At 37.6% G+C, this 26,024-nt stretch overlaps 1 protein-coding gene across 2 annotated transcripts in view; it reads right to left on the reverse strand.

Annotated features, from left to right (window-relative positions):
• Positions 1 to 26,024, reverse strand: part of gab2 (GRB2 associated binding protein 2) — a 46,668-nt gene that overhangs the window by 14,127 nt on the left and 6,517 nt on the right. For both annotated transcript variants that reach the window (XM_023351572.1, XM_014474766.2), the window contains exon 2: positions 11,021 to 11,321. In XM_023351572.1, coding sequence (XP_023207340.1) covers positions 11,021 to 11,321 — 301 coding nt within the window. The remainder of the gene's footprint in view (positions 1 to 11,020; positions 11,322 to 26,024) is intronic.

A 26,024-nucleotide genomic window follows, 5' to 3' on the forward strand; every position in this document is an offset into this window, starting at 1 on the left:
GTGAACATTGTGGTTGTAGCACAATAAAACCTAGAACAGTTAAAGAGGAATTTGTACTTATTATTAGGGGCTGCATTTATTCTAAGACATCAGCAAGACATTTTCAAGAAATAAGTTAGTCTCACCGTGATCCTGATGTCTAAGCCAACATCAGGCATCAGCAGAAACGCCTAAATGGGCCCTTTTGCTTGGCAAAAAGTACACAGCTATAACAGGTCAAAGAGTTCCAAAGTTCATGAGCAATTTTCCAATCATGCTCCATAATATATCACCTTCTGTCTCATTGGCTCTGTGGCTGTAATCTAATAAAAGCTAGCTGCTGGTCTCAGGGGGCCAAAATTAGAAGTATGCTGCATCACTCATGACAAGAACATCTTTGTAGGGGGCTCATTTCCTCCAAGTCCGGCCAGAATTGGATGAGAACATGTCCTAATTTGATCTCAAAGAGTATGTAAAAATAGAAAAAAAAATCCACTGACCTGTTGAAAGGAAAAGTAGAACGTTTGAATATTCTCATACAGGCATACCTTATACCATATTCCATAAAATCTTAAATCGGGAAGATTTATTCAGTCCGATTGCTTTCAGTCTGAGTTCTACTAAAATGTAATTCCCTTAACGTTCTCTTACAAGATTGCATTTAAACATATAGTCTTAGAGTTCAAACAACTACAATGAGCACTGCAAATTACCACCAGTTCTTTCATGGCTCTATTGGGTGTTGGAGTGGCCAAGACACAGGTCATACAATTTATGTGAAAGTACCCTTAGAAAAAAATGGCTGCAATCTAGGACTGTGTGCTACCCTAATGAGTAGAGTACTAAACTGTTTTCACTGGTGATCCCAAGTGTACGCATGCATTATTAGTTATCCTAAATGGATCTGCCAGGCCTATTTCCATAATATATCAGGGTGTCCCAAAAGAGCAACTCCATTTGCAGGGGTTTGAGGTCCAAAAAAAAAAAAAAAAGATGCTAGACTTCTGCCAAGATGGTTCAGGCCAACACTGGGTTTACAGGAAGCAAAGAAAGTCACAAGGCTTCATCATGCTCCGTGAAAACGGCAGAGATCATTTACAAGAGCCTTGCCTGATTGCATGCCCGCCTCTCAGCATCATGTGAGCTCCAACGTTAGACCACCACGACATCAGTTTACCTCGATATGCCAGATTAATCAATCATCCAAAAACAGGCTTGTCTCCACGACGATGAATTACACTCAGGGGCAAAATGTAAAACAGCAGCTCTTTTTCAGTGGCCTGACCTCATTACTGTAATGTGCAAACAAGCAGAGGAATAAAAAACTTGAAGCTGTGCAACAGTGAGGTATAAAAACATGAAAATGTTAGAGAGCTGTGCTGAAAACTGTTCATTTGACCCAAAAAAACCTGAAATAAAGTACAAACTCTTTCGGAGATGGCTGCTCTACTGCTAGCAGCTAACGCATCAAACTTCAAATATATTTTAATTTGAACATTTTATAATTAGGAATCAGTCGCTTTAAAATTTCAGCAAAACATAAAATAAAATAAAAAACACATAATGTAAATTATTATCTTACTGTATACCAAATGTAAACATCAGGTTTGCACCATTTTTGTGTTGTTCAATCACATAAAGCCTGAACCAAACACAATGAAGTTTGTGACTAATGCAACCAAATGTGAAAACTTTTAAGCAGTGTAGACACTAAAGCAAAGCATATGATCTTTATTTATTAAAGACGGTTGGATCTGAAACATGCAAAGATGCATTTTTTGCCTTTTTTTAAAAAAAAAATTCAGTTTCGTTAAAGAACGATGTGTTCTAAATACCACAAATGAGTCAATTTTGGCCACAACATCTATACTACCCAGACAAGTTCCTCTTTCATCGAAATTGCAACAAAATACCGTATTTCTTACCAATATGCAAAAAGAGAGGTTTTCATCACACTACAAGAAGCACCGAACTGTAATATACTGTTAGGATACTGTTGATTTTGTTGAAAAATATTTTTGTTACAAATCCAATGGCCTGAATTTTCTTTATGTTTATGTATTTCTTTATTATATCATAATCTTAAAGATGAAACTTCAGATGGAAAAATATGTCGTCGTTCTTTTTTGTTATTTCCTTTTTTAAGGAGCAGACAGGAAAACAGACAAACTGAAGACAGAAAGAAAACAGCGGGAGCTGCACTGCAAAAGGACTGCTGACAACTAAAATCCTGGTCCCTTAGTGGGGATGATCCTTGTCTCCGAGTTCAAACAGCAAGCAGAAAGCAGAACAAAGCCCATGATTGACTAAACGAAGCTCCATTCATTAGATTGTGCTCGGGGCTGGGTCTCTCTGGGCACAGACACACGCCACACAGCCAGCCATCAGTGTCTGATAACAACAGTGCTAACACCCAACAGCAGATTGGGAGAACCAAAAACATATGTAGTCGTGGATGTGTTTTCAGAAGCCATTAAGAAGGTATGAAAAGACTTCAGCTGTCCGGTTTCTCTTAAAACCGTCTTTTCCAGGGTCTCACTTTGTTCAAACTTAATGTATGCACAGCGTCTGCATAAATTCTGTAACAACAAAAAATAAATAATGTCAAATGAGTTGTCAAAAGAAACCGAAACGCATAGTTAAACTCAAACATAAATTGATCTGTATCTAAAGCTGTTAAGCTTATTGTTTTCGGTGGGATGGCTGGAAGCTGCAACAATAAAACAACTGTCCTCAGACAGCTTCACAGCCGTAGAAACCTGACCTTCCAGTGCCATGGAGGCATTATTTCAACAAAAATCAATGCAGATAAAGGGCACTTTGGTAGGGGAGAAGGCATGCTCTCTGTTGAAGAGAGACTAAGAAGCCTGTTGTGAGCAAATGTATAATGCATTTATCCATATTAATATTGTACAAGCATACATTTATTTACTTCATGTGGGTATGAAGAACACTAGCTTCAAGGATTGGTTGGCCGTCATTTCAATTTCCCCGTTTTCCCTGACACAGTCTGTTCACAATCATATTTACATCTAAATTTAAAGCATTGTTTCCAAAAAACAAGACAGATTCTTGCGTCTTTTAATGCCGGAGGTTACTTTACGCAAAGAACAGGACCTATGTACAGTAACTACGAGCAGCAGATAGGTTTACAAGTCACAAAATTGCCAACTGTGGCATCACAACGTTTTATTTACGAAATAGACAAAAAGATCTATCAACTACAATGACAAAAGGATGAATGTTAGAGATGAAAAAAAAATCAATTGTTTTTAACTTGATCAGCCATTGGAGACTTGTTAGTCGGAAACTCAAAAATGCAATCTTTTGGGGGGGGGGTTGTTTGTTTTTGGTGAGTGAACACAGGATACTCAATCACTAAGAGGTAAGGCTAAAAGACCTCGTCAATGTGGAAGTTGTCGCTGAAAGAAGAAAATTCTATTTGTTTTTCAGGATAAGTGAGATGTTTAAAAGTCAGAGTTACAATGTTTTCTGCAGAGGCTGCTTCTTCAGTTGCTCTTTTATTCCTTTGTGCTTTTAAACTCTGTTGCTCAACATACTGGACTTGAAAATATTGGCAATCTTTTTTGGGTTTATGAATTCACGTAAGGCGATTCACTCACTATGAAATACATAGAAAATGTTAACAGCTCCTGTACTCACTGTGCTAATTGAAAATATAAGGTGCTAAATATAGCTTAACTAGCAACAATATTTTGTCTTAAAATAACAGTGGAAGCCTTTGCCTGAGATACTAAATAATAATTAAAGACAGCTGACTGGAGAAAAGCACAGATAATAATCAGTCTTTACGAAATCAGAACTGGCTAAACAGGAATCTGCACCAAAAAGGCAGACAGTTCATGTCAGTGCATCTCTTGTACAAATGATTTAGTGTTGTCTAGTTCTTTCTATTTGTAGTAGTTGGTTTGGAGCCTCCATTTGACATGGTCCAACTGATATATGTGCTATTTGTGTAAAAAAAAAAAGTCTTCTAAGCAGAGAGGATTCTGTTTAACTTAGCATATTCAACCATGTATTTGATTTCCATCAACGTTCCCTTTTCTTGTTTAGGTCAAAGTCAGATGACAGAGGTTTTTCTTGAGCAGTTCAAAAAGACCTTTGACCTCAAATGTGATGCCGGTGATAACCCAGTGATTTTCATTTAGTTTCAGGTCAAGACTCTGGGTTGGTCAAGTCAATATTTTGATGCACTGAGATTAACAGAAGCTCAGTCTTTATTCAATTTTGCAGAGTGCAAGAATATTTCTGACTGACTGGGATAGATAACACTGAACAACATAATTCAGACCAATTGTGTTGTTTCAATTAGTTTACAAAAGCCATGAGAACTCATCTTGCTTTAAGTGTGATTTTAATCAGCTTCATTAAGGCCATCAACTAAAATTAACTAGCATATTTTTACATTTGCACTGCTACCAATAATCTGCTTCTATATTATATTCACACTATTTATTGTATAACATTTACATATATGTACTACTTTGATCTTGTTACTGGTACTTGTAGATGGTATACGTTTATAAGGTTATTTTATATTCTTTGCTTTTTTAGCTTCTTTTCTAAGTTGCATTCTTGCAGACAGCAAAACATGATTTTCATTGTAGAATGAAATGTGTTTCTGCTGCACACATGGAAACCAAATACTGAACTTGAACTCTAACTAGGAAGTAACTCAATAAGTAGTGAGGATTAAACAAATATCTCAGTAGGAAGGTTGATAGTGAGTCAATGGGTAAGTCAGTAATAAAAATTAAAAAAAGGCAAATAATAAGTAAATGCAGAAAGTCACAAAATATCCAAGTAGTGAGTTAGTAAGTGAATTAGTATATGAATAACAAGTAAAAAGCAAATAAATAGAAACAAGTAAGTATATATAAGAAAGTAATAAGAAAGCAAGTAGTGAGCCAATAAATAAGTTGGTAACTAACTAGTAAATAAGCAATAAGTAAGTAAAGAAAAGTCATAAAAAGCAGCAAAAATGAGTAAATGAAGTAAGTAAGCAAACAGATAAGTAAATTAACAGCATATAAATATGTAGGTAAAAAGATACATACATAAAATGTAAAAATAAATTCAACAAGATTCTTTAAATGTCATAAATATGAGTTTTTTTCAGACAAGCCTGGTTTAGAGTATTTTCACTGTAGAACTGTTGCCTTGAGGTCCTTAAAACAGAGAAAAAGTGATCAAATAAGCGTTGACATCTTTATACCACAAAAGAGTGGTTCTTCTTTTTTTTGAAAAATGAAGATGGGTAAGACTAGAAGGGCCAATAAAACATTTCAGATGATGCAATTAAATTGTCTCCTAGCACCATCAAGGTTATTTTGATGCAATTTATCACTTCTCTCATCTCATTTGTCTTGACACGTTTTACATGCATGAGAAAACAGTTTAGATTTGACGTGGTTTTGGTTTTGTCATATAACGCGGACTATTGAAAACATGATAAGGAATGTGTAAACATTACAGAGTTCTGTGATGTAGTAGTTTCAATGTATAATAGGAGTAAAGCACTGGCTGCGTAGAATTTATGTAAATAACAGCACACCTGTGTGACATTCATCTCCACACAAACTACCCGATAACCGACAAACATGAGCCAACAACAACAACAGGATCTGTTGTTTCTTGTTTCTTCTTCAGAAAAATAAACAACAGAGCAATTAAGCAAATATAAATTCAGTTCCAGGGAAGAGAGCTTTATATTTCCTTTCTTTGAACTATGAGATCTAAAAATATTTTTAAAAGCAGATGACCTAATCGGCTGCGAAATTCTCAAGTGTGTGTTGTGGGAAAGCCTGTACATGTGTGGCAGAAAGTGAAACGAAGCCAGGCACAGCAAAAAGGCCAGAATGACAGAGAGTCAATTGTGTAACAATTAACTGTCACATATTGCTCTTGGCTGTCCTTCCTCGTCGCCGCGAGACACAGCTTGCTAACGCAGATTAGGGCCAACTGAATGACAGAAGGTGAGGTTCATATCAAGGTGCTTATATAACTGCTGCTGGCAAAAATCCCAGCAGAATCCTCCGAGAAGCGCAGACGGTTCAGCCCTCTAAAACATGCTGTTGTCCAGTTGAGTCCATTTACAACACATCTACATGTATTTATCCAAAAACCTAACAATGTCCTTCTCAGGTTTTGTCATATTACAACAACAATCTGTATTTTGCTGGGGATTTAGGTGGTGGACAAACAAAATGTTGTACACATCTGTAAATGTAAAGAACAGGAGATGTATTCAAGGTTTTAAAACTGTTCCTATAAAGAAAAATATTTAAATATTTGAAATTTAAAAATGAGCAGAATGTAATATGCCACTTGTTTATGTTTGATTAATTGTCAGAATAATCAAAATAATAATCAATAACTAAAATAATAGTTTGTTGCTATTATGGTTTGCAGTCTCTAACAGGGTTTCTCCCAGGTTGCTGAAGAATAGCACCCCCACAGCATGGTGCTGCCACCACCCTGCTTTTCTTTGAGGATGGCATTTTTAAATTTTTTAGTCTTTAGTTTTTTGATGTCTTTTTAGTTTTTCACCACATCGTTTCACATGTGTTCCAATTTCACCTTCATGGGAGCAGAGTACTCTCATCTACTCCTCTAAACGGCTTATGGCAAACTGCAAACGCTCTTCTTACGATAATGTCTTGGGAGGATTGGTGTTCCATAATTATTCCGTTTTTGCATGATGGATTGAAGTGATTTATATTGTAGCCTAACTGTGCTCTAGACGGACTGATCTGGTGTGTTCCTGTGTTCTTGTGATGCTGTTTGTTTCTGGGTAAATGAGTGAAAGGGGCAGAATATTAAACCAGATATATTTTACTTTTAAAGACAATTCAAAAACATGTCATTTTACCACCAGGTCAAGTTTACATGCTATCTTTACATAGTCGTGCATTTGAATACTTTTAAATGGGACATTTTCTGCATAATCTTTAACTCATAATAACTAATCTATTTGAACCAAGATACTCCTTCATTTGCCTAGCTATCCTTCTTTTCAACATATTCCTGTTCATGGGGCCCCACTTTAACATTTTGAGGGAGAACGACTATAACTGTCAACATGTATAATTTCCATAAGAGGAACTAAATTCTCAGGTTTTTAAAGTCTTGCTTGTTTTTCTTTCAGAGAGGGAATTCCCAGAGAGTCTGATGACACAATCACTCCGATCTATAACTGACTCTCGTGTCTCTTGGCTTTAAAAAGAAAAAAAAAAAATGTTGAACGTGCTTCATTATTTGTGTAAATAACACCAACATATCTGATGGATAGCGTCAGAGAAAAACAAGCAGAGGATCCTGCATCAGCTGAGAAAATGCAACCAAAACCGGTTTAGGCGCTGCTGTGTGAACAACACAAACAGCTTGAGTTCACACGTTCAGCTCTGGAACGCTGCATTCGTAACAGAAGGTGCCTTACTAGTCTGAGTGGGAAGAGACATTTTCCAAATGTGATGAGAATTTCCACACCCCAAGAACTGCTTCATCAGTTGATCAACTCACAAATTTGCACCGCTTTTCTGAAAAATTTGCTTTGTACCAACCAAAAAAAGAACAATTATTGTTGATGAAACTATTTAACTATATCCATGTGCATTTCTTTCTAGTGTGACATTGCAAACAACCTGTTAACTCTCATAGGAAGCAGGTACATCTTTTTCATCGACATGACTGTCAACAAGTCTAAAAGTCAAAAAAAAGAGAAAAAAAACCACAGGCCCAAAAGGCCTGTTGTGCAATGTAGGTTTGTGAAGGAAGATGCGTGCTGTTTGGACCCCTTTTAAGATGTTTGTGCTGTTCGTATGGCAACTAACAGGCAGAAAATGGAACAGAAAAACAGGAAGACAACACACAGCTTTCAGAACACATTAAAGATCATGCAAACCAGACCAATTGCCTTGAATAAAACTGCTGCTTTTATGTTGTTTGACACAAGATACAAGTCTCCATTAGACTCCACAAAACAGCTCAAGTCATTTGGTCTTTGACTGGGCCATTCTGTCACGTAAAAATAGTTTAATCAAAGCCATAACTCTGGGAACTCTGATCAGGTCCCAACCATGGGCCTTTTGCCAGCCTCTCTGAATAATGTTGTCTTTGTAGAAGAGCACCGATTGCAGATTTCTCGTCAATCACCGATATTTAAAAAGCCTGATCTGCTGATTACAATTCAGCAGAATTTTGTAACTTACAATATCAGATTTTATAAGGTCACTATACACCTATGAACATAGCAACAAAGTTGCTCAGTTGGCAACAGTGGGTTGACCATAGTTAAACTTTGATGTCCCAACATGACCCGGTGGGCAGGTTTGCTGTGTCTCTTTCACAAAAGATTTGCTTTGCTGTGCAGGGGCGGATTTTCATGTTTTTTGCAGCGGTAGATTAGATCAGATGATAAGATTGATTTTACATGCAAGTACTGGCCAATCGTTGATCACCCAGATCAACGATTAAAGAAATTGGAGTTCATTTGGACAGTCACATTTTTGTAAGGCTTACAGTTTTTCCACATTCCTTTCATTTTCAGATGGTGGCTTAAACAGCGCTCCACAAGAAGTTGAAAGTTATGTTCAAAATTATTTTTCTACCTTACCACTTAAACTTCTTTCAATGGTAAAGAATTTTACCATTTAAACTTCTTTATAGTTTATCCACTGTTGTCCTCTAACAAACCTATGAGGACTTCTCAGAACTGCTGGAAATATATACTGAGAATAAATTAAATAAAAATTGGTTCTGTTTACTAACCGGGTGACTTTCTGAAGGCAATTAGTTGCACTTGGTTTTATTTAGGAGTATCAGATTAACAGAAACTGAACACATATAAATGACACACATTAACTGGAAATAATACAGGTTAAAACTTTCTTATTTCAAGTAACTTAAAGTGTGTCTCACTGAAATACTGTTAGTTTTGGTGTGATGAAAGTATGTCTCGTGTTTTCCTTAGTTTGATCCTGGAGGCACCAACATGCTGTTAGATGTTATTTTTGCCTAGAAAGCAGTGCTTTAGGTTTTCAGAGAAGGACATGCTTAAACAGTTGCCCATTTTAACTTCTCTATTTAGGTTTCAGAGACGTCGAAAGCGTGAATGAAGACGCATTTAGATAACGAAGGCACTCAGACAGAACTTCACAGAAAAAGGAACTAGATACTTTTGTGAAAGCAGAGCTTTATAATAAAAACGTGCTGTACATGATGTTCAAACTATGATGACTTATGCAGTTGTCATCATAACTAAAACATTCCCCTCCAGTCTTCAAGTCATAGCCTGCTAGCTACTGTAACAGCCGTAATTGTGTAGTGTCTCTTTAAGATACACTGGTATCGCTAATGATGTCACAAGTATGCGTCACCGCGTTTCTGTAGAGAGCGTGGGAGAAACGTGCTACGGATGGACAGATGAACCGAGACGGACATGTTAGCTCCCTAACTTTTAGTAACGTTACGGGTTGTTTGGACTCTGCTCATTTTCATGTCTGATAATATAGCAGCCGTTCAACCGGGCTTTGTAAGGTTGGTGAAGAGTGTGTTTATTAAAGGACAACACTGTGGAATTCCCAGTACCAGTGCGGTTGTGAGTTTTTGACGTCCTGACGAGTCTGCCGCCTCCTCTCCTCCCTTAAACACAACCCAAGCGTTACACTACAAAAAATACAGTTCAAGAAGTGTAGAAGGACCTTGTTAATTGGCAAATATGGTCCCAAGGGAAAGCTTTTGTGATGCAAAAATCATTAAAACTTCATAACAGTTTTGTTTTTTTCAGTCTACACCTGGACATGTCGCATGTTACAGATGATCAACCATGTGCACAGAGATTAACGTTCACCAGCTGTCAAATGGTGGGAAAACAACAACATGGAAGGCAAGGGAAAACACTGAAACAGCAGCTGATTTCACAAAATATAGTTCAAGGTAGGTTTGCAAATGATTACGACGCTTTAACACTGATGGCAGAGGAATTAACTGACACTAATTCCAGGTTTTATGAGCAGTTAGCATGCTAAAAGCTAAAGGCAAAAACATTCCCACATGGAAATAGCATTAGCAGGGCTTTTCTGATAAGCACTTCCATTATCATTTATGATGCCAGGAGTACACTCACTAACAGTGGTGGGGGAACAAGGCACTCTATATGTGTAACAACTTTTACAAAAAGGATATGCATCATCAAGCTAACTTTGACATGTCCACACTGAAACAGTCAGTCTTCTTATTCATAAGCAACAAAAATCAGATGCTCACTATGAGAAAAGAAAATCAATAGTCGAGTCTGTCAGGGAGATGTTCCAGTTCTCTCAAATAAATAAAGATAAAACCCAACTGTCTGAGTGTTACCACGAGGTTTTAAATGTGTTGTTTAAAGTAGGCATGGGCCAGCTGGTATGAGGCTCTCACAATATGACAATCTTGGCCAAAATATTATGCTTTCATGATTTTTACACCAAAAGTCAAAACAAAAAGTGTATAATATGATTTAATTTCTGTTACTTAGAAGATAAACCTTTCATTTTTGTATGCACCAACACTGTAGTTGTAACATTTTTACAATTTAGATTATTTATGTTATAGTCATGGCTAATTTGAGTAATAAATTAAGAAAAAAAAAACACTTCATGGTACCTTCCTCTGTTCCAATAAACTGGTTAACATGAGTGATGACTGGCGCTCCTTTAGTTTGTCCACCATTGCCATATGCGTTTTTCTTGAATATAGATATTTCCAAAGAGCCAAAAGTGAGAGAAAAGCCTTTTTTCAGCCAGCTGATCAGCAGGAACAGACAGAGGAAGGAAAGAGTCTGCTCTATTGTTTCCAAGTCAATAAAAAAAACTTACCCCCTTTTTTAAAAGTATACCTTGATATTGGTAGCTGGTTCACCCCTAGTTTACAGCATAAAAACTGGTTGCCCAGGAATAAAGATGAATAATGATACAATAGTTTCACTTATCTCACCCGAAATGTAATTTTATAATTCTAAGACGAGCAGAAGGTCCCTTACCATGAGTGTCGTCCGACTGGTTAAAACCACACAGCTGACAGATGGAGCGGACCCACTTGTTCATCTCGTCCTCCGTCTCGGCGACAAGATAAAAAGTGCGATCGGACGTCTTGATGTCGAAAACAAAGCTGTCCTGGAACTCCTTCCTCTTGAAGGTCAGGCCAGCGTCCACCTGCTCGCAGCAGTGCAGGTCGATGACCCGGATGGGCTTCTTTGAGTGGTCGTTCTTGTAGTACTCGAGAACATCAGGGTCACCGCTCATTCGGCCACTCCGAAGTATAAACCAACGTTTCTTCCATGCCTGGAATTTAAAAACAATAAGAGTGCAAGTTAATTATCCCAAAAGAACTTCAGCACGGTCATTTATTAAAGCAGCATCTTTTTATTGCGAGCATTTCAAGAAATAAACACCTGTGGTTAAGTTCAATTCTTACTGTGCAAAAGGTGAAAGTGTTGCAATGATAACAGTCTCAACAGCTGGACGTGTGATCTGATGTTTACTGTTGATCAAAAAGACCAAAGAGGAAAGTCTGCCTTTTTAAGCACATGTGGTTGTGTGTGGTTGGTGTCTGTCTAAGCGGCTGTGAGAGGAAGGGGGGACTAGCAGGTGTTTACTCCCTCCCAACGTATTTCCTGTGCAGATATCCCTCTCTGAGCGAAGAGAAGCAGCGCTCCTCCATGACAGCTTCACTGAAAGACTGCAGACTCCTTCCGTTACCAGAACAGGACAAAAGACGACTCTCTGCTTCATTCGAATCCAGTCGTGTCAGCATATGGTCGCCAAATGTTTATCTCAGACAAACAAACTGCACCTTATCCATATGAATTGGAATATCACTGAAAAGATCATTTATTTCAATAAACTGGAAAAAAATGTGCCGGGTTGTGATATAATTTATAAAACCCCAAATCCTGTTTTGTTTTGTTGTAGTTTTTTCAAAGAAAATTACAATAATAAAGATTACCACTAAAAACAAGTATGCATGCAAGGCTGGGCCAACGGATGAGACAGAAGAAGAAGTTAAATCCATCTCTCTCACTCATAAAGGGCAAGGATTAATATCTCTCTCTGCCTGGTTTTCTAACTATTTGTGAAGACAGAGATTTTATGAGGCATGACAAAAGCAAATGAGGTGGATTAGAAGGGTTATTACAACTAATGCTCTCATCCAGGACATGTTACTGTGGAGTATCGTCTCTGCAGCCTGGAAATTGAGCTGTTAGCATGTCATGACAGTCGGGATTTGCCATGCAGCAAGCGTCTTCAGTCAGAGGTCTCTTTAGATTAACTGCAAAACTGACTGCTACCAGAGATCTTTCCTGCCTACAGCGTCAACATCCACAATGGCTCCACCAGATTATCAATGACACCTTCCACAAGGAGAGTAAGCCGCAAAAGGTCATTTCTAGAGAAGCTGTCTGTTAACAAATTGCTCTCTACCTAAGGAAATTAATGGATAAATTTGTGGAAAGAAAAAAATGGAGTGGAAGGAACAAACAGGGAAAACTGCAGCGTCAAGAGTATTGTGAAGTAAAGCCTGTTCTAGTGCACAAATCAAAGTCAGCGCAGAAATTTGTAGAGCATGTTCATTCTTCCTTCTACCGACAAGCTTTATAAAGAGGCTGATTTCATTTTCCAGTAGGATTTCATACTTGCCCACAATGCCAAGGGTACTAAAACCAGCATTAATGACCACATTATCAATTTTTCTCAAAATTTACCTGACTTAGACCACATTGAGAATCTGAGAATTGTCAAGAGGAAATTGAGAGGCACAACAAAGCAAACAAACCAAAGGCCACCATTAAACCAGAACCACAAGCTGATTTCCAACCAAGTATTGAAAGCATGGAGTGTTCACAACATAGACATGCTTTTCACAAGGCCAGCATTCATGCATTAAATCATTTTTTATTGTTTCTATCAATGGTGGACACACTTCCACTAATATGCTAATAGTGGTGCTAATTTTTGCTAACTTTGATTAGCAAAACATAAAGGATTCAGCTTCCCTAAAGTAACATTTCCAGATAAATCCTAAAGTGCAAATTTAATTGGCTGTTTGTAAACTTTCACATGAGTGAAATAATTACTAAATAATAATTACTAATTCTTCAAGAAGTTAGACATTTACACTGTCTTCACCCATTTCACCCACACCAGTTCTGTTTCTTCTCCTCACGCTTCCTCTTTTAATCTCAAATAACATAATTGCAAACAAAATAAAACACAGACAGTAGAGAACAAAATATAAAGATATATATAATATGTAAGGGTGTTGTAGAACATGTGAATTTAAAGACAAAATTAAATTTGTGCACAGGGGTTGTAGTTTTTCAAGGGCAGATATAATTTAAACTGAAGTTAGTGCTTTAGCATTAGCTTCCACTATATACAGTGTAGGTGTTGCGCTTTAACATTAGCGGAACTAATGGTTATGATTCTTGCTGTAGGTTTAGTGCAACTACAATTTGAGTTAGTGTTGCCCACCACTGGTTCTTTTCCAGATTATCTAAATTTTGGGTTTTAATGAGCTGCAAGCCAAAATCATCCAAACAAACAGTAATAAATATAAGATATATCCATCTGTCTGTAATCAATCTACATATCATTTTTTGTATTGAATATATTGAGTCACTCCTGCTTCAAACCAAGAACACCCCTGTATTTGATAATTAGATAGGCACAAATGAAGAAGAGCAGCCTTCCATACTTAAGCTCCACATGGTTTTCCAGCAGCCATCTAAAGAGAGAGTCTGTTCTCTGTACTGCGACACAAAAGAGGAAGATAGACCGGGAAGGGAAAGGGTCGTAAAGGAGTGTTAAGGGGGGGTGGGTGTGTGGGCTGTTGGACTTATGCCAGGGATGCACTTCCAGCAGGCAACATCTCACATGGAGGCTGCTGACACACAGAATCCTGCTGGACCCCCGTCTCTCCCTCCATCAACACAGACACTGCCACAAGGCCTCCTCTCTCTCACCCCCCCCCAAAAAACCACCCTGCAAATATGATATTCCTAATCTCTTCTGGAAGTATGAGCACAAATTTGTTCTATTTTGGGGGCCATTAAGATCAAGACGCAGAGATGAAATGAGTGATGGCTGAAGAAGCTTCCCCGGCTTCACTGCTCTGGTAATGTGTCTATCGGCAACCTGTCACCATCTGTAGCAGCTCACAGCGACACCAGGAAAGACAAGAGCGGAATCCTGTATTTTCCTATCTATGTTCGGATAGAAAACATTTAAAAGCTACAGGAGACTAAGCTAGTAGGGTGTATTCGCAAGTCTTAAAACACATGAGAGAAGAAAAAATGACGGAAACAGAAGATGTTTGTTCGATACTAAGGATTGACTTACAGAGCAAGGCAAAAGGAGTCTGGATGTCTCCCTGGATTCTCTCTCTGTTATGTGGACTTACTTCCACCTGGCTTTAACAGAAATAGGATGAAAGTGGCTGCCATCAAGGAACTTTTACCCAGATACTAAAAAAAAACATGTATCTAGAATACCAAAGACAAGTGAGAAATAGCATAGTGTCAAACAGGAAAGTCCAATTTAGCTGATGACTATATATTCATATTGTTAATGTATAAATCCAGGGTTAATAGGTATTTTAGCAAAGCATTATGATCATTCTTTTGAGAACTGTTTCGACTGTTTCAAATAAGGCCATACTGATATTAAACTGACTGCCAGATTTGGTTGTGTTTTGACTATTTTCACTTTGGGACATTTTACCTCCACTCAGGTAAACAAATAGTGATACACCAAGTCTATATAGACATGTATGACAAACATTAAAACTATGATCTTTCTTTAAAAAGTTCTTAGGGAAATATCCCAAAATATTTGAACTATACCAGCTCATCATTGGGAGAACTTTATGTACAGCCAAGAAAAATAAGAGGCTTGATTAAGGCATTTTTACATTGCTTTGTCCAGGCAACAACCCCCAAATTCTTGAAATTAAATCAGCACATTTTTAAAAAAAAATAAATGTTTAATATTGTCCCCCTGGCTATTAAGCTCTGTCTGCATCTTAAGGCCAAAATTTTCCAAATAGGAGCTTCCTCTCCCGGCTTTATACTGGAGTCTCCTCCCACAGGCAAAACATTAACAGACATTCATCTACTACAGTCTACTGCATCTACTCATTCAACACACACAAATAACATTTAGCTATATATTAAACTAACATTCAAACTCTTGTGCCCACAAATATTTTTGGCATATCCATGTACTGTATGTACTTCTGTTAAAACACAGCCCATTATAACCCTGGTAGTACCTGCTGGATGGTTATAAAAACATAGTGCTTCATACAACACAACAAAGCAACATAGTTCTATTATGCTTTTAAGATTTAATGAAACCCAAATAGTGTTTTACATTGCTAAGTTGTGTGTTCATACTGTGTACAAACTACTTAAGCTATACCCAATAACAATTGGCACCAGGGGTCCTGACCAAACTCCCAATTACAAGCAATTCATGTAGCCGCAATTTGCACAGCCAGGTTTTTTTTTTAATGATGCATGGTTTCATTTGAACACGTTGTCAAACATGCCTTGCTTATTGCTCTCGGTTTTTCCTGACAAAGTAAATGTTGTTCACCATTTACAGTGACTGCTCCAGATAAAAAGGAACTGCATGTAGTGAAGTAATGCTCACAATCAAAGTAGAAGGGTTTCCTAGAACCCTTCGGTCTTCTTCTAGGAAACAAGGGCAGCAAATTAATTAAAATGAAAATGGATTAAAAATAAATTAGTTGCCAACACAAAACAAAATAAAGCCAGAGCAGGAAGCTTGAAGTAGTACTCAGAAAAAAAAAGCCAAATTGGACTCTCCTAAGAACAGCAACCCAAAAGAGCAACCTCCCATCTCTTCTGCAATAACTTGACTGACATTGTTGGGTGTTTTACCTTTTAAACTGACATAGATCTTGTACACTGTTGCCTCGTCAGCAAGAATAGCAGCTATTGGCTCTCCTAAAAGGAGCTGACATCATCACCTAATTTGCATATTTGGTTATGTGTGATCCAGGCAGTAGTAGAAAGGAACATCAACTCCGCCAAGACAGAAATAAGGATTCCAAATATGTTTAGAACTACAAATGAACTACATAAAATAATTCAATAACATAAATAGTTTGCCTGAAACCTACACTACATGAATCGGTTTTGTATAATACCAAATTTAACCAAAAGACAGTAATCACAGGCACACACAGCAGAGGTGAGACAGTGACTGAGGCTGACATTTAACAACCATGTCACCATCAGTTGTTAAAAGGATGTGTACATAAAAATGAATTCACTTTTTCTGCTCGTCATGACAACAATGCTCCTCCATTTAGGCGTTTTCAACTGTTTCTAGGGGCGTTGCAGTGAGAAGCAGTTTGCATGGTAAGCTTTGCAGCCTTGCAGTTCCACCAAGCATTTGCTAATTGCTGCTGCCGCCTGCTATGTTTTTGATTAGGAAATAATATTATAACACAATATAAAGTTTAAAAGAGATGATTTTGCACAATACCCTCACCGTTAAAGAACTTGGGTCCGTATCATGACAGAAAGAACCTCATTCAGGACAACCATAGCTACCTTCAGTCATTTAAAAAAAAAAACGGTTTTCCTACTTTTGTCACCTAATTAAATACAACCTAAAAATATTTTACAAATAATATTTTGGAATGCATTACCTCCTTCACAAATAAATGTTTCCTTATTCAAGACTTAACTTGAATCTACATAAACCCCACTGTAATTCTACTTTTCCACTGATGTTTAACTCAGCGACAGTAATGTTGTACCTGTTTACATCTTCATTGTTTCCAGGAAGTGCAGGTCATGATCTTATCTGCAGTGTGTAGCTGATGCGACCCGAGGTGTTGGGGTACGCCACTTCTTGTTTTATTTCAGTCAAAACGATTCACTGATAACTGCTAACTTCTGCATCAGGAAGTAGCGACATAAAAAAAGTGATGATGTGTTTAAGAAGATCTGATTAATTGTGAATAAATGAATGTATTGTGAATAAGTGTGGGAGGGTATTAAGGGGATCCACCGGGGTAAATTATAACGGTGCAGGTTGTAGTACAACTCATTCCAAAGAAGTAATAATACTCATTGAGTTTCCATCAAAACACAAACATGGCAACACACAAGACCAAACACAGTCTTTAATAATATGGCTCTGGTCTTAAGGATTTTGTAATTCAGCATTGAGAGAAATGTAAGCGTCATGTAGATGTTTTGCCTTTTCTGGAAAAAAGGAGTGCTTCACTTAATTGAAAGCTGGAGCGATGCCCAGTTTAAAGAGGTCGTCTCAACCCGGCTGGGTTATTCCTGGCATCCATCAGCTGTGGCCGGGGTATTAGGCTTTCAAACTAAAATTTCTTAGCAAATTATGAAATATGACAAGATAAGTCACCGTTTCTAGTGAACTCATTCCAGAAATCAGTTACAAAATCTGCTTTTATGTGCAGCTTAAATTTGAGAGAACTTCCCTGGTAAAGTGGATCATGAGGGAGGAGGACACAAGAAAATGAGTGAACCCACCCACAGCCTGTCCTACAGAGCATGTCTGAGCCTATCGATCACTGTCTAAGCACTAGGAAGTAAGAGCTGAAGCTGTAAAACTAGGCTGAACTCGCCACTCTCTCCCCTCCCCCTGCCATGGCTTTGGTGTAAGCTACAGCTCTGAAAAGAAAAAAATAGGGGGTGGCTAGGAACACTGCCCTTGATAACAACTGGACTGGACAGTTCTCAGGAACACAAATGAGCGTTGAACTGAGCCACAGATTACAACAAAAACTAGGCAGAAATCTAAGTAATCACTGCAGTATTGTAAGAGCAACACATTGCAAAGGATGTGTTGAAACTCTCATATACTGGTGTTTGCTCATCATATTACACCATTTTCTCTCCACAGAGACAATAAAGTCAAATAAAAAGGTGAATCCCAAACTAAAGATAACACTCTGCTCAACGCAAACCCCTGTTTCTATGAATGTGAGTCAGAGAAAATCTTTGAAAGTACCAGATAAGGTTTAAGTGAAGAATCAAACGCTATGTAGGTTATAACGGGTCTTAACTTAAGACATAAAAAAAAGAAAAGATTGCCTGTCGACAGTGAGAGAAGAGCAGCCATCCGCATCTATGGGCAAGGAGCATTTAGTCCCCTCAGTCTTATTCAATCATCCCATGAAGGCTTGATCTCACCTTTTCCCGCTTGTCCCATGCCGAGACGAGCCAGATACACAGAAACTGCAGCACAGCACAAAGGATAATTTTTCTGCATCTATTTTAGATGCCTGGGAAGGAAAGCATCTAATAACAAAACCATAGAAAACATTCCTCTGAGCAGGCTGCTTACTAAAAATAAGAACAAAACTGGTTCATCTGGCCAGTTTCTTTTGTTTCTTCGGATGTTGATCGTTTTTCTATTTTTGGGAGAAGGAAAAACAACGAATCTGTAGGAGAAAAGTCAACAATTCAGAAAAGTGACAGTTTTTCTTAAGTTTTCTAACAATACATTGAACCCAACCCACCACAGGGAGAGTCGTGTTTATTTGCGTCAAGTTTATCACTCTTCCACCGCAAAAACCTAACTAATCAAGTTAATCAAGGCCCAAACAATCAACCAAGATGTGCCCTTTTACTAGAATGGAGAAATGTCTGTGTTTAATAGTAGGTTGCGTCAACAGGAGGGATGATGGGAATCAGCCGACATGTTTTTTAAATGTCTATGAGCAAACATCCAAGTTAAACAAGAGTGTTATTCAAGCTACAGGGTAGAACGGTCTTGTTTACCTCTGGTCCTATTAAAGCAGCAGGGGGAGGAGTCAGCAGGTTGTTGTCTTTTACTCTGCTTCCCATAGATCATACCTGTCGCTGCAGCACACACACGCACACACACTACACAGCTGCACAAACACTGGCACTGTAGATCTGTGCCATAGCCGTGCAACCACCTCACCTGTAGACATCTGCTTCCCTAAGAGGCCATCTTTTATTTCAGGCACATTAGCGCTGACTGACGGACATCTTTTGAACCTGACACCTGCTTCATCCTTGGCGATGACATCACTTCTGCTGCTTTTAACTGTTTATTGATCTAACCATGAGCAAGGGATATGAAATTTTTGGAAAGTTACTTTCAAACCACAAGAAATGGCAGTCAGTTTAAAATCCTTTCATTGAGGTGCCAGAAGCCTCCATGCCACCTGTTGCTGTGCACAGCTGATCGGCTTGTTGAAGGCAACTATACCTTTTGCTTACACTCAAGAAAGATTAACTTAGTTATTTGGAATTTTTTTCAATCATGAAACTGCGGGTGTGTACAAATTCATGGGCTGCATCTTTACACTGAGGTAAGGGCGGGAATAAATCCGAAGGTTAAGCCGTCCAGTCGCACAGTCGCCCACCTCGGGTCTTCACAGACTTTGAAGCACCCAGCCTACGTCGACTGGGAAGGTCGGGTCCTTTAAAGACTGAAGCCCACAGTAATGGTGTGGAAACTAAAGGAGAGTGACCCATCACTCTTGTCAAGATAATATTTTAAAATCATGGTTGGCAAGGTATATACCATATTTCTCTTAAAATGGTGTTCTCCAAGCATTGGGAGATTAAATGTAAATGTAAACTTAAAATAAAATAATCATACTAACTATTGTGGGTAAAATCAAGATATAGGATTTTTAACAGAACTGTCTTTAAAATAGCAATGGGTGATATTTATTTTGCTTCCAAACCAAACTGTCTCCCCTTTTTTATTTGTCTATTTTGTAAGTATAGGGAAAATGAAATGGGGGGTCTTTCAAGGAGCTGACTTGCAGTGCACAGCTACATGGGATGGCAGGGCAGCTCTTTAACTGTACCTTATTACCTTATTATTTGAATTATTAGCCTACACTGAAAACGGCATCAAAGCAGCCAAACGTGACAGTTACTGTATTACTTTGCTGTGATGCATCACTTCTGCTTTCACTTTATAAACTGCTTAACAAAGCAATGAGTTGCCAGCAGACCTTTTGGGGTTGTTTCTGTGTAACAATGAAAAAAAGGCTGTAAAGTGAGGAAATACAGTAACTGTCGCTATTGGGTTACATGATAAATTTACCCAACATCAAGACACACAACAGCCACTGAGAAACATCCGTAGAAGTTTCCAAGTAATAACCAGGAGCTGTAAAGTGACGTAATGTTTTATTTTATGGTAATGTCACATTTACCTAGTACTAAGATAAGCATACAAGGAAACATTTGTTAAAGCCACATAGTTGCCGTGACTAACTTGATTAGTTAGGTTTTTTTATAACAACCATTAACTAGGGCTTTCCCATGTGCCGTTTCTACTTTATTACACTGTAATAAAAACTGTTTGAACTTTTTATATAAAAAAATATGAAAGTGCTACTATTTTACAGCAAGCTGTAACTGTGTAGTTGTATTTTAATATTACCAAATTATCACAACTTTTCAGCCAAGATTTTACCGCCTTATAATCAACTATAATATTGCAATATTTGTCAAACTTTAAATTATAAAATTTCCCTTTTATTTGTCTCAAATAGTTAGTAATTCATGTTAGGCACAGCAGATTCAGTCCATCCACATTAAATTAAATACTTTTTTTAGGCATCCCATATTTATGTTCTTAAGTTTGTTTCAATACTTTGAAAAAGTTAGCAAAACTTCAATAAACAACTTGGCTTGACCTCTCATCCCATCTGGTGCCTCAAATAGGCCAAAAATGTTCTTCTCTCAATGACAGAGCAACAGTTTTACAATGCATTAATTAAAGCCTGGGACTGTTAAAATGGCCACCACAGAATGACTGGATGCCTAAACAATGGTGATTCCGGTTAATGTGGCAACAGGAGACAAAGCTGTATAGACAACAGCAACAGAGGGCTGATTATCCGGCCCTAATCAATAGCGGGTCACCACATGCCAGCAACAGATGTGGGTTTCAGGAACACAAAAAAATAATTAAAATAGAACAATGCAGCTGCATTTTACAAAGCAGAAATTACACATTTGAAATCGGCATCACATTGCTTTCCAAGCTTATTTGGCATATGCAATTATGCATTCAAAATTTTAAAAAAAGATGCCACAGAAAAGCTGGATGAGCCACTAAATGTATCCGTGCTTTCTTTTATGTGCTTTACAGGTGTCATATGTCTGTATATAGACATCAGACAACAGTTTACATGAGCCTAAATAAACCACAAATGCTTCCTTCTAAGTTCTATAGTTCACACAAGGTTTTACATCTCTGCTCAGTGTGAGACATTAACCAGACAGCTGTCCCACTCAAAGTTTATAATAAACCTTTTCTGGCGCTTAAAAAAAAAAAAAAAAAAAAAATACAGTCACAAACACAATTGTGCCAGGAGAGTGCATCTTCTAAAGCTCCAACCTATTATTTGTCCTGACAGCTGAGGAGATCCAGAAGCTCCACTGTGGTTGGATGCTTTGTCCCATTCATGTACCCAGAAAAGGAAACATGAAAAGATGTAAGACAGAGTTTTAGAGTATGAGGTTTAAAAGATGTAGGAAACAAATAGAATCCTTAATTTAAGATAAGAATCAAGCCAAACATCAGCGACGAGGACACATCGAAGTTGAACTCACAACTTTGACAGACAGCTTAAGCAAGGCGACTGAAACCGTTTATGACAATAACTTTTATTACGCAAGATCAAACTATATTTTACATTGTATTTTACTTTTTTTAAAAATGTCCTCTGGGACTTTACTGACTTTTTTGAGCCTGTTATTGGTGAAGAAATGTGTTGGATTTTAGTTGTTATAATGGAAATATTTCACCTTTCTTTTGAATTAGTCCTAATTCAAAATCAGAATTGCCTTGTTTCTGTTTCCCCAACTTCCTTTTTCTTTTATGGTTATGTTTTTAGTAGAAACTGTGATTATCTTGATCTGAACTTCTGGGGTGAAGATATGTTGCATCTCAATGGGACCAGTATAAACACTGATGTCCACAGAACGCTTTAAATCTCTCGATCGCCAAACATTTCTCATAAATTTTCACAATTAGAGTCAGCTGCAGCTCTCATTTTCTTCCTCTGTGACTGAGCCAAATGGAAGAGGATGTTTAAATGTAGTCGCATTTAAATAGCAGTATTGTAACCTGAATTCCAGCTGCTATACTTGTAACACTAGCTTAATGGGACTTTTAATGGCCAAGTAAAAACTAACTGTAACCAAGCTGATTAAGTTTGAGTGGCTTGTGATTGATAGTGTTCTTGGAGTAACATTTAAACAACTTCATAATTGTTGTACAGTTAAACCCTCTGGAGTGAAATACAAACTGATTATATGGGGTTAGATGGTTCACTTATAATATAAACGTCTGGAGGTGATGACATACAAATCACAGTAATGATGCTGGTTAGAAACAGCAAACTTCTTTTGGTTTTATAATCATTCTCCACTTTGGTGGAGACAGAATGGCTTCACCATTGAGCACTTTTTAAATCCCAACTTGTACTACTGTTCCTGTCTTCCTCATCCTCAATGAATAAATAGCCAAATAAATATTCTTATACACAAACTCAATTTCAAGCACTGGGATTAGTCTTGGTTTGCCACACAGATACATTTAGTAGGTGTAGCAAATGGAATAATGTCACACTGTCAACTTTGAAAAGTGTTTTTGGCTGCTTTGTCTTGAGACCTATAATATCATGCTTTTTTATTTCTGACTGGGAATGAATACATCTACTATTTGCTACACGCCCAAACACAGTCAATATTGAAACATTTCAAAAATGATGATTCATACCCTAAACAGCTCAGATTGCAACTGCAACTCAAAACAATGTTGACTGATACAAAATGTATCATGCAACAAGAAACTCAAAACAAGTGCATGTTTTAATGTGTTAAGATGGTGAAGGGTTAGCTATGAATTTCAAACAGACAACGTTTTCTTTTTTTTTCGTCATTTGTATAATTTGTAAGTTCATATTTATTGCAAAGTAGGGCCTTTACTCAGGTTCTAAGAAATGAGGCCAGGCATTCACGTCATGTCATCACGACTCCCGACTCTAGAGTTCAATCCAACAGGTGTGACAGTGATTAAGAAGCTTCTTGCATTTGACAGCTACTGGTCTCCTGCAGTTCAAGCTTGGCTGGGGCGGAAGGCGGGTGGTGGTGGGGGGTGTGTCAGAGCCTGCTGCACATCACATGAAAACAACCTCTAAAAAGCTCTCAGCAGATATAATCAGCCTCAATTTGCAGCTGAACGCTTCCATTATTACAAAAATGAGCAATCTCTCGCCGTGTCTCCATTTCAGCAGAAGGCTGGGCTTATTTAGCATGAGCTCACTCCGACAGCTTAACTAACGGGAGGCATTATCTTCAATCAGAACTCTTTGTGCCGTTTCCCCCTGCCTCTGTCATCAGCGTCAGCTCCTGGGCGCCTGAGTGGGGAGGTCGTGCTGTGTGCATCTCCTGGTAATTCTCAACAAGTACAGGGTGCTTTTAGATACACAGAACAGAGTAAAGCTCAATTAAAACAGCAAGGTTTCATCCAGCTGAAGGATTTCCATACAAGCACCTGAACTTGGCACCTGTTGGACCATCACTCCAATTCAAAAACATCCTTTATTTTTGCATGTTGCCTGAGACCGGCTGTGGGTGTTATCGTCAGCAGAGGATTTTAACCTTTAGAGCAGCCCTAAATAAATGAGAAACGATAACATAGGAAATTAAGGAAAGCAACCGCCAGCGAATGACACAAACAGTCCAGATTAGATAACCATTAGGTATCTCATCATTAAGCAAAGAGTTATGAATTCAAAATTATTATAATTGAACTTTTTATGGGTAACATCCATTTAATAAGATGTTTTCTTGAGCTGTGGGGAGAATGGGGCAAAACAGCGCTGCCCCTACCCCACCTGATGCTGTGCAGCACCAGTTCAGGTACTGGATAGTTGTATCCAGGTCGCAAAACAGAAACAATATAAGGAGTTTGGAAAATTTTCAGGTTGTGGAAAACATGGACCATCATACTGGAAAGCATGTTTAGATTGGTCAAGGAGGAGGCTAGCTACCAGATCAGATAGCCTATCTAACTTACCAGCTAATATCACCGTATCAGTTTGTTACTCTATAAAGAGTAAAGAAGCGAAAAGTCGTAATGTTCTGCCCCACTTTTTAGTTAGCTAATAAAAGGATTTCAGTTAATGCTGCATTCAGAAACTTTATTCCTGATTAGATTTTTTTTCCTGTCATTGAACTCTGTACTGAATAATGAACAACAGAGAACAACAATGACGTTGCATCTAATTCTCAAGGTGAAACTGATTATAAGACATATTTGGATTTTATGAAACCTGGCAGGGAGAACCTAATGAAGTGTGTTAAATTTAAATTGAATTAAGGCATTCAATTTTCATTTTACTGAAATAATTTAAGAGCAAGAAGGGAAATCCTGCAAAGAGGAAGAGGAATCCTGCAAAATTCCTCAAGCTTGTCAACAGAAAGAGATATGTTGGTGAGATATGTGACGAGTTTGTTTTAGTTCATGAAGTCATATATCTGACACTAAAAATTGCATTAAGATTTAACTTGAAATCTAAATGTGGGAATCGCAAATACAACTATCTCCATTTTAACTACGTAATGCTAGTTCCTTTTTACTGAAACACAATGACTCATCAGTGTTTGCAGGGAAGATTTACTCAGGATTTCCAGTTGTCAAAAAGTCTATTTTAGATTGTTGTTGGTCGTTTAAACCTCTTCTAAAGGCAGAGCTAAATTAGACATGGTTAAATATTTCACTTACAATTCGAAGAAGATGTTGGCACCTGACCACACTTCGCAAATCTGAATAGCATAAATCTAACAAATGCTAAAAATGACTTCAAGTTTAATTGCCACGAGATAATAAATCTGTGCATCTCTTTAAAAATAAGGAGGCACAGCTTCAGCTCCACAGAACATTTAAAAACAGGATTTAAAAAAAAAAAGCTAGAAAGAAATTCCCAAATTCTAGTTTCAGCCACGACATGCAAAGTTAGCTCATTACTCTAGGTTTTACATGCTAATTAAAGGGCGTGTTGAACAAAACATTTTTCCACCGCATTAATCATTTGTTTCCCTGTCATGCAGGGAAACACTTGCTTTTTTTGCTGTTTTCACTTTAACTAGAGAAACCACAACCACAAGGTTCTACTTACACATTTCCAACTCCTACGAGTAAAGGTTTGACATGAAATAGAAACTCATATCAGTATTTGACATAGACATAGCTGCTAATCAAACTCCCTTTTTTACAGTGTAAATATATATACTACAAGGAGATTTTAGTTACAGTTCAACAAAATGTTGTTTTATTATTTACAAATTTAAGTCGATTTTTCAATTAATTACAAAATCCTCCTTTACTCTAATAACTCCTATTGGTAACACCGACATCCATCTTACACATATGTGTATTCATCTACATATCTTATTAGCTCTCCAGATTTCACACAAGTTATTATCTATTTGAAAATGTGGTAGACCTCAAAATCATCACCAACAAATATTAATAAGTTGCCAGTAAGAAGAAAAACAACTCTGTTCCACTTGTTGGAACAAATTGGTTTTTTTCACACTTAGACCACAGAAATTATTCCCCACTCAAACCTAATTTGTTAGTAATGTTATTGACTTGAGAACAAACGTGCATTTTCTTTGAATTTTCTATATAATTCAGTATTTCTTCCCTTTCTGTTTCTTCCCCAGGTTCCCTGTTCACGTCGTGTTAGCTGACAGAGTTTATGAAGGGTTAGGGTCACTGCAGTATATTGAGGAGTAACTTCTACAGATTGAGAACATTGACATGTACATTACGGTTTCAAAATCAGACATAGTCAAAGAGAGGAACTAACTAGGCTTTTTAAAGTCAACCAGGAACTTTCTATTGAGCCCAATAATCAATCCATACCAAGGTTCTAAAAATCACTGAAGCTTTCTGTCACAA

Source organism: Xiphophorus maculatus, chromosome 18 (genome assembly GCF_002775205.1).
Source record: "Xiphophorus maculatus strain JP 163 A chromosome 18, X_maculatus-5.0-male, whole genome shotgun sequence".
Taxonomy (NCBI): Eukaryota; Metazoa; Chordata; class Actinopteri; order Cyprinodontiformes; family Poeciliidae; genus Xiphophorus; species Xiphophorus maculatus.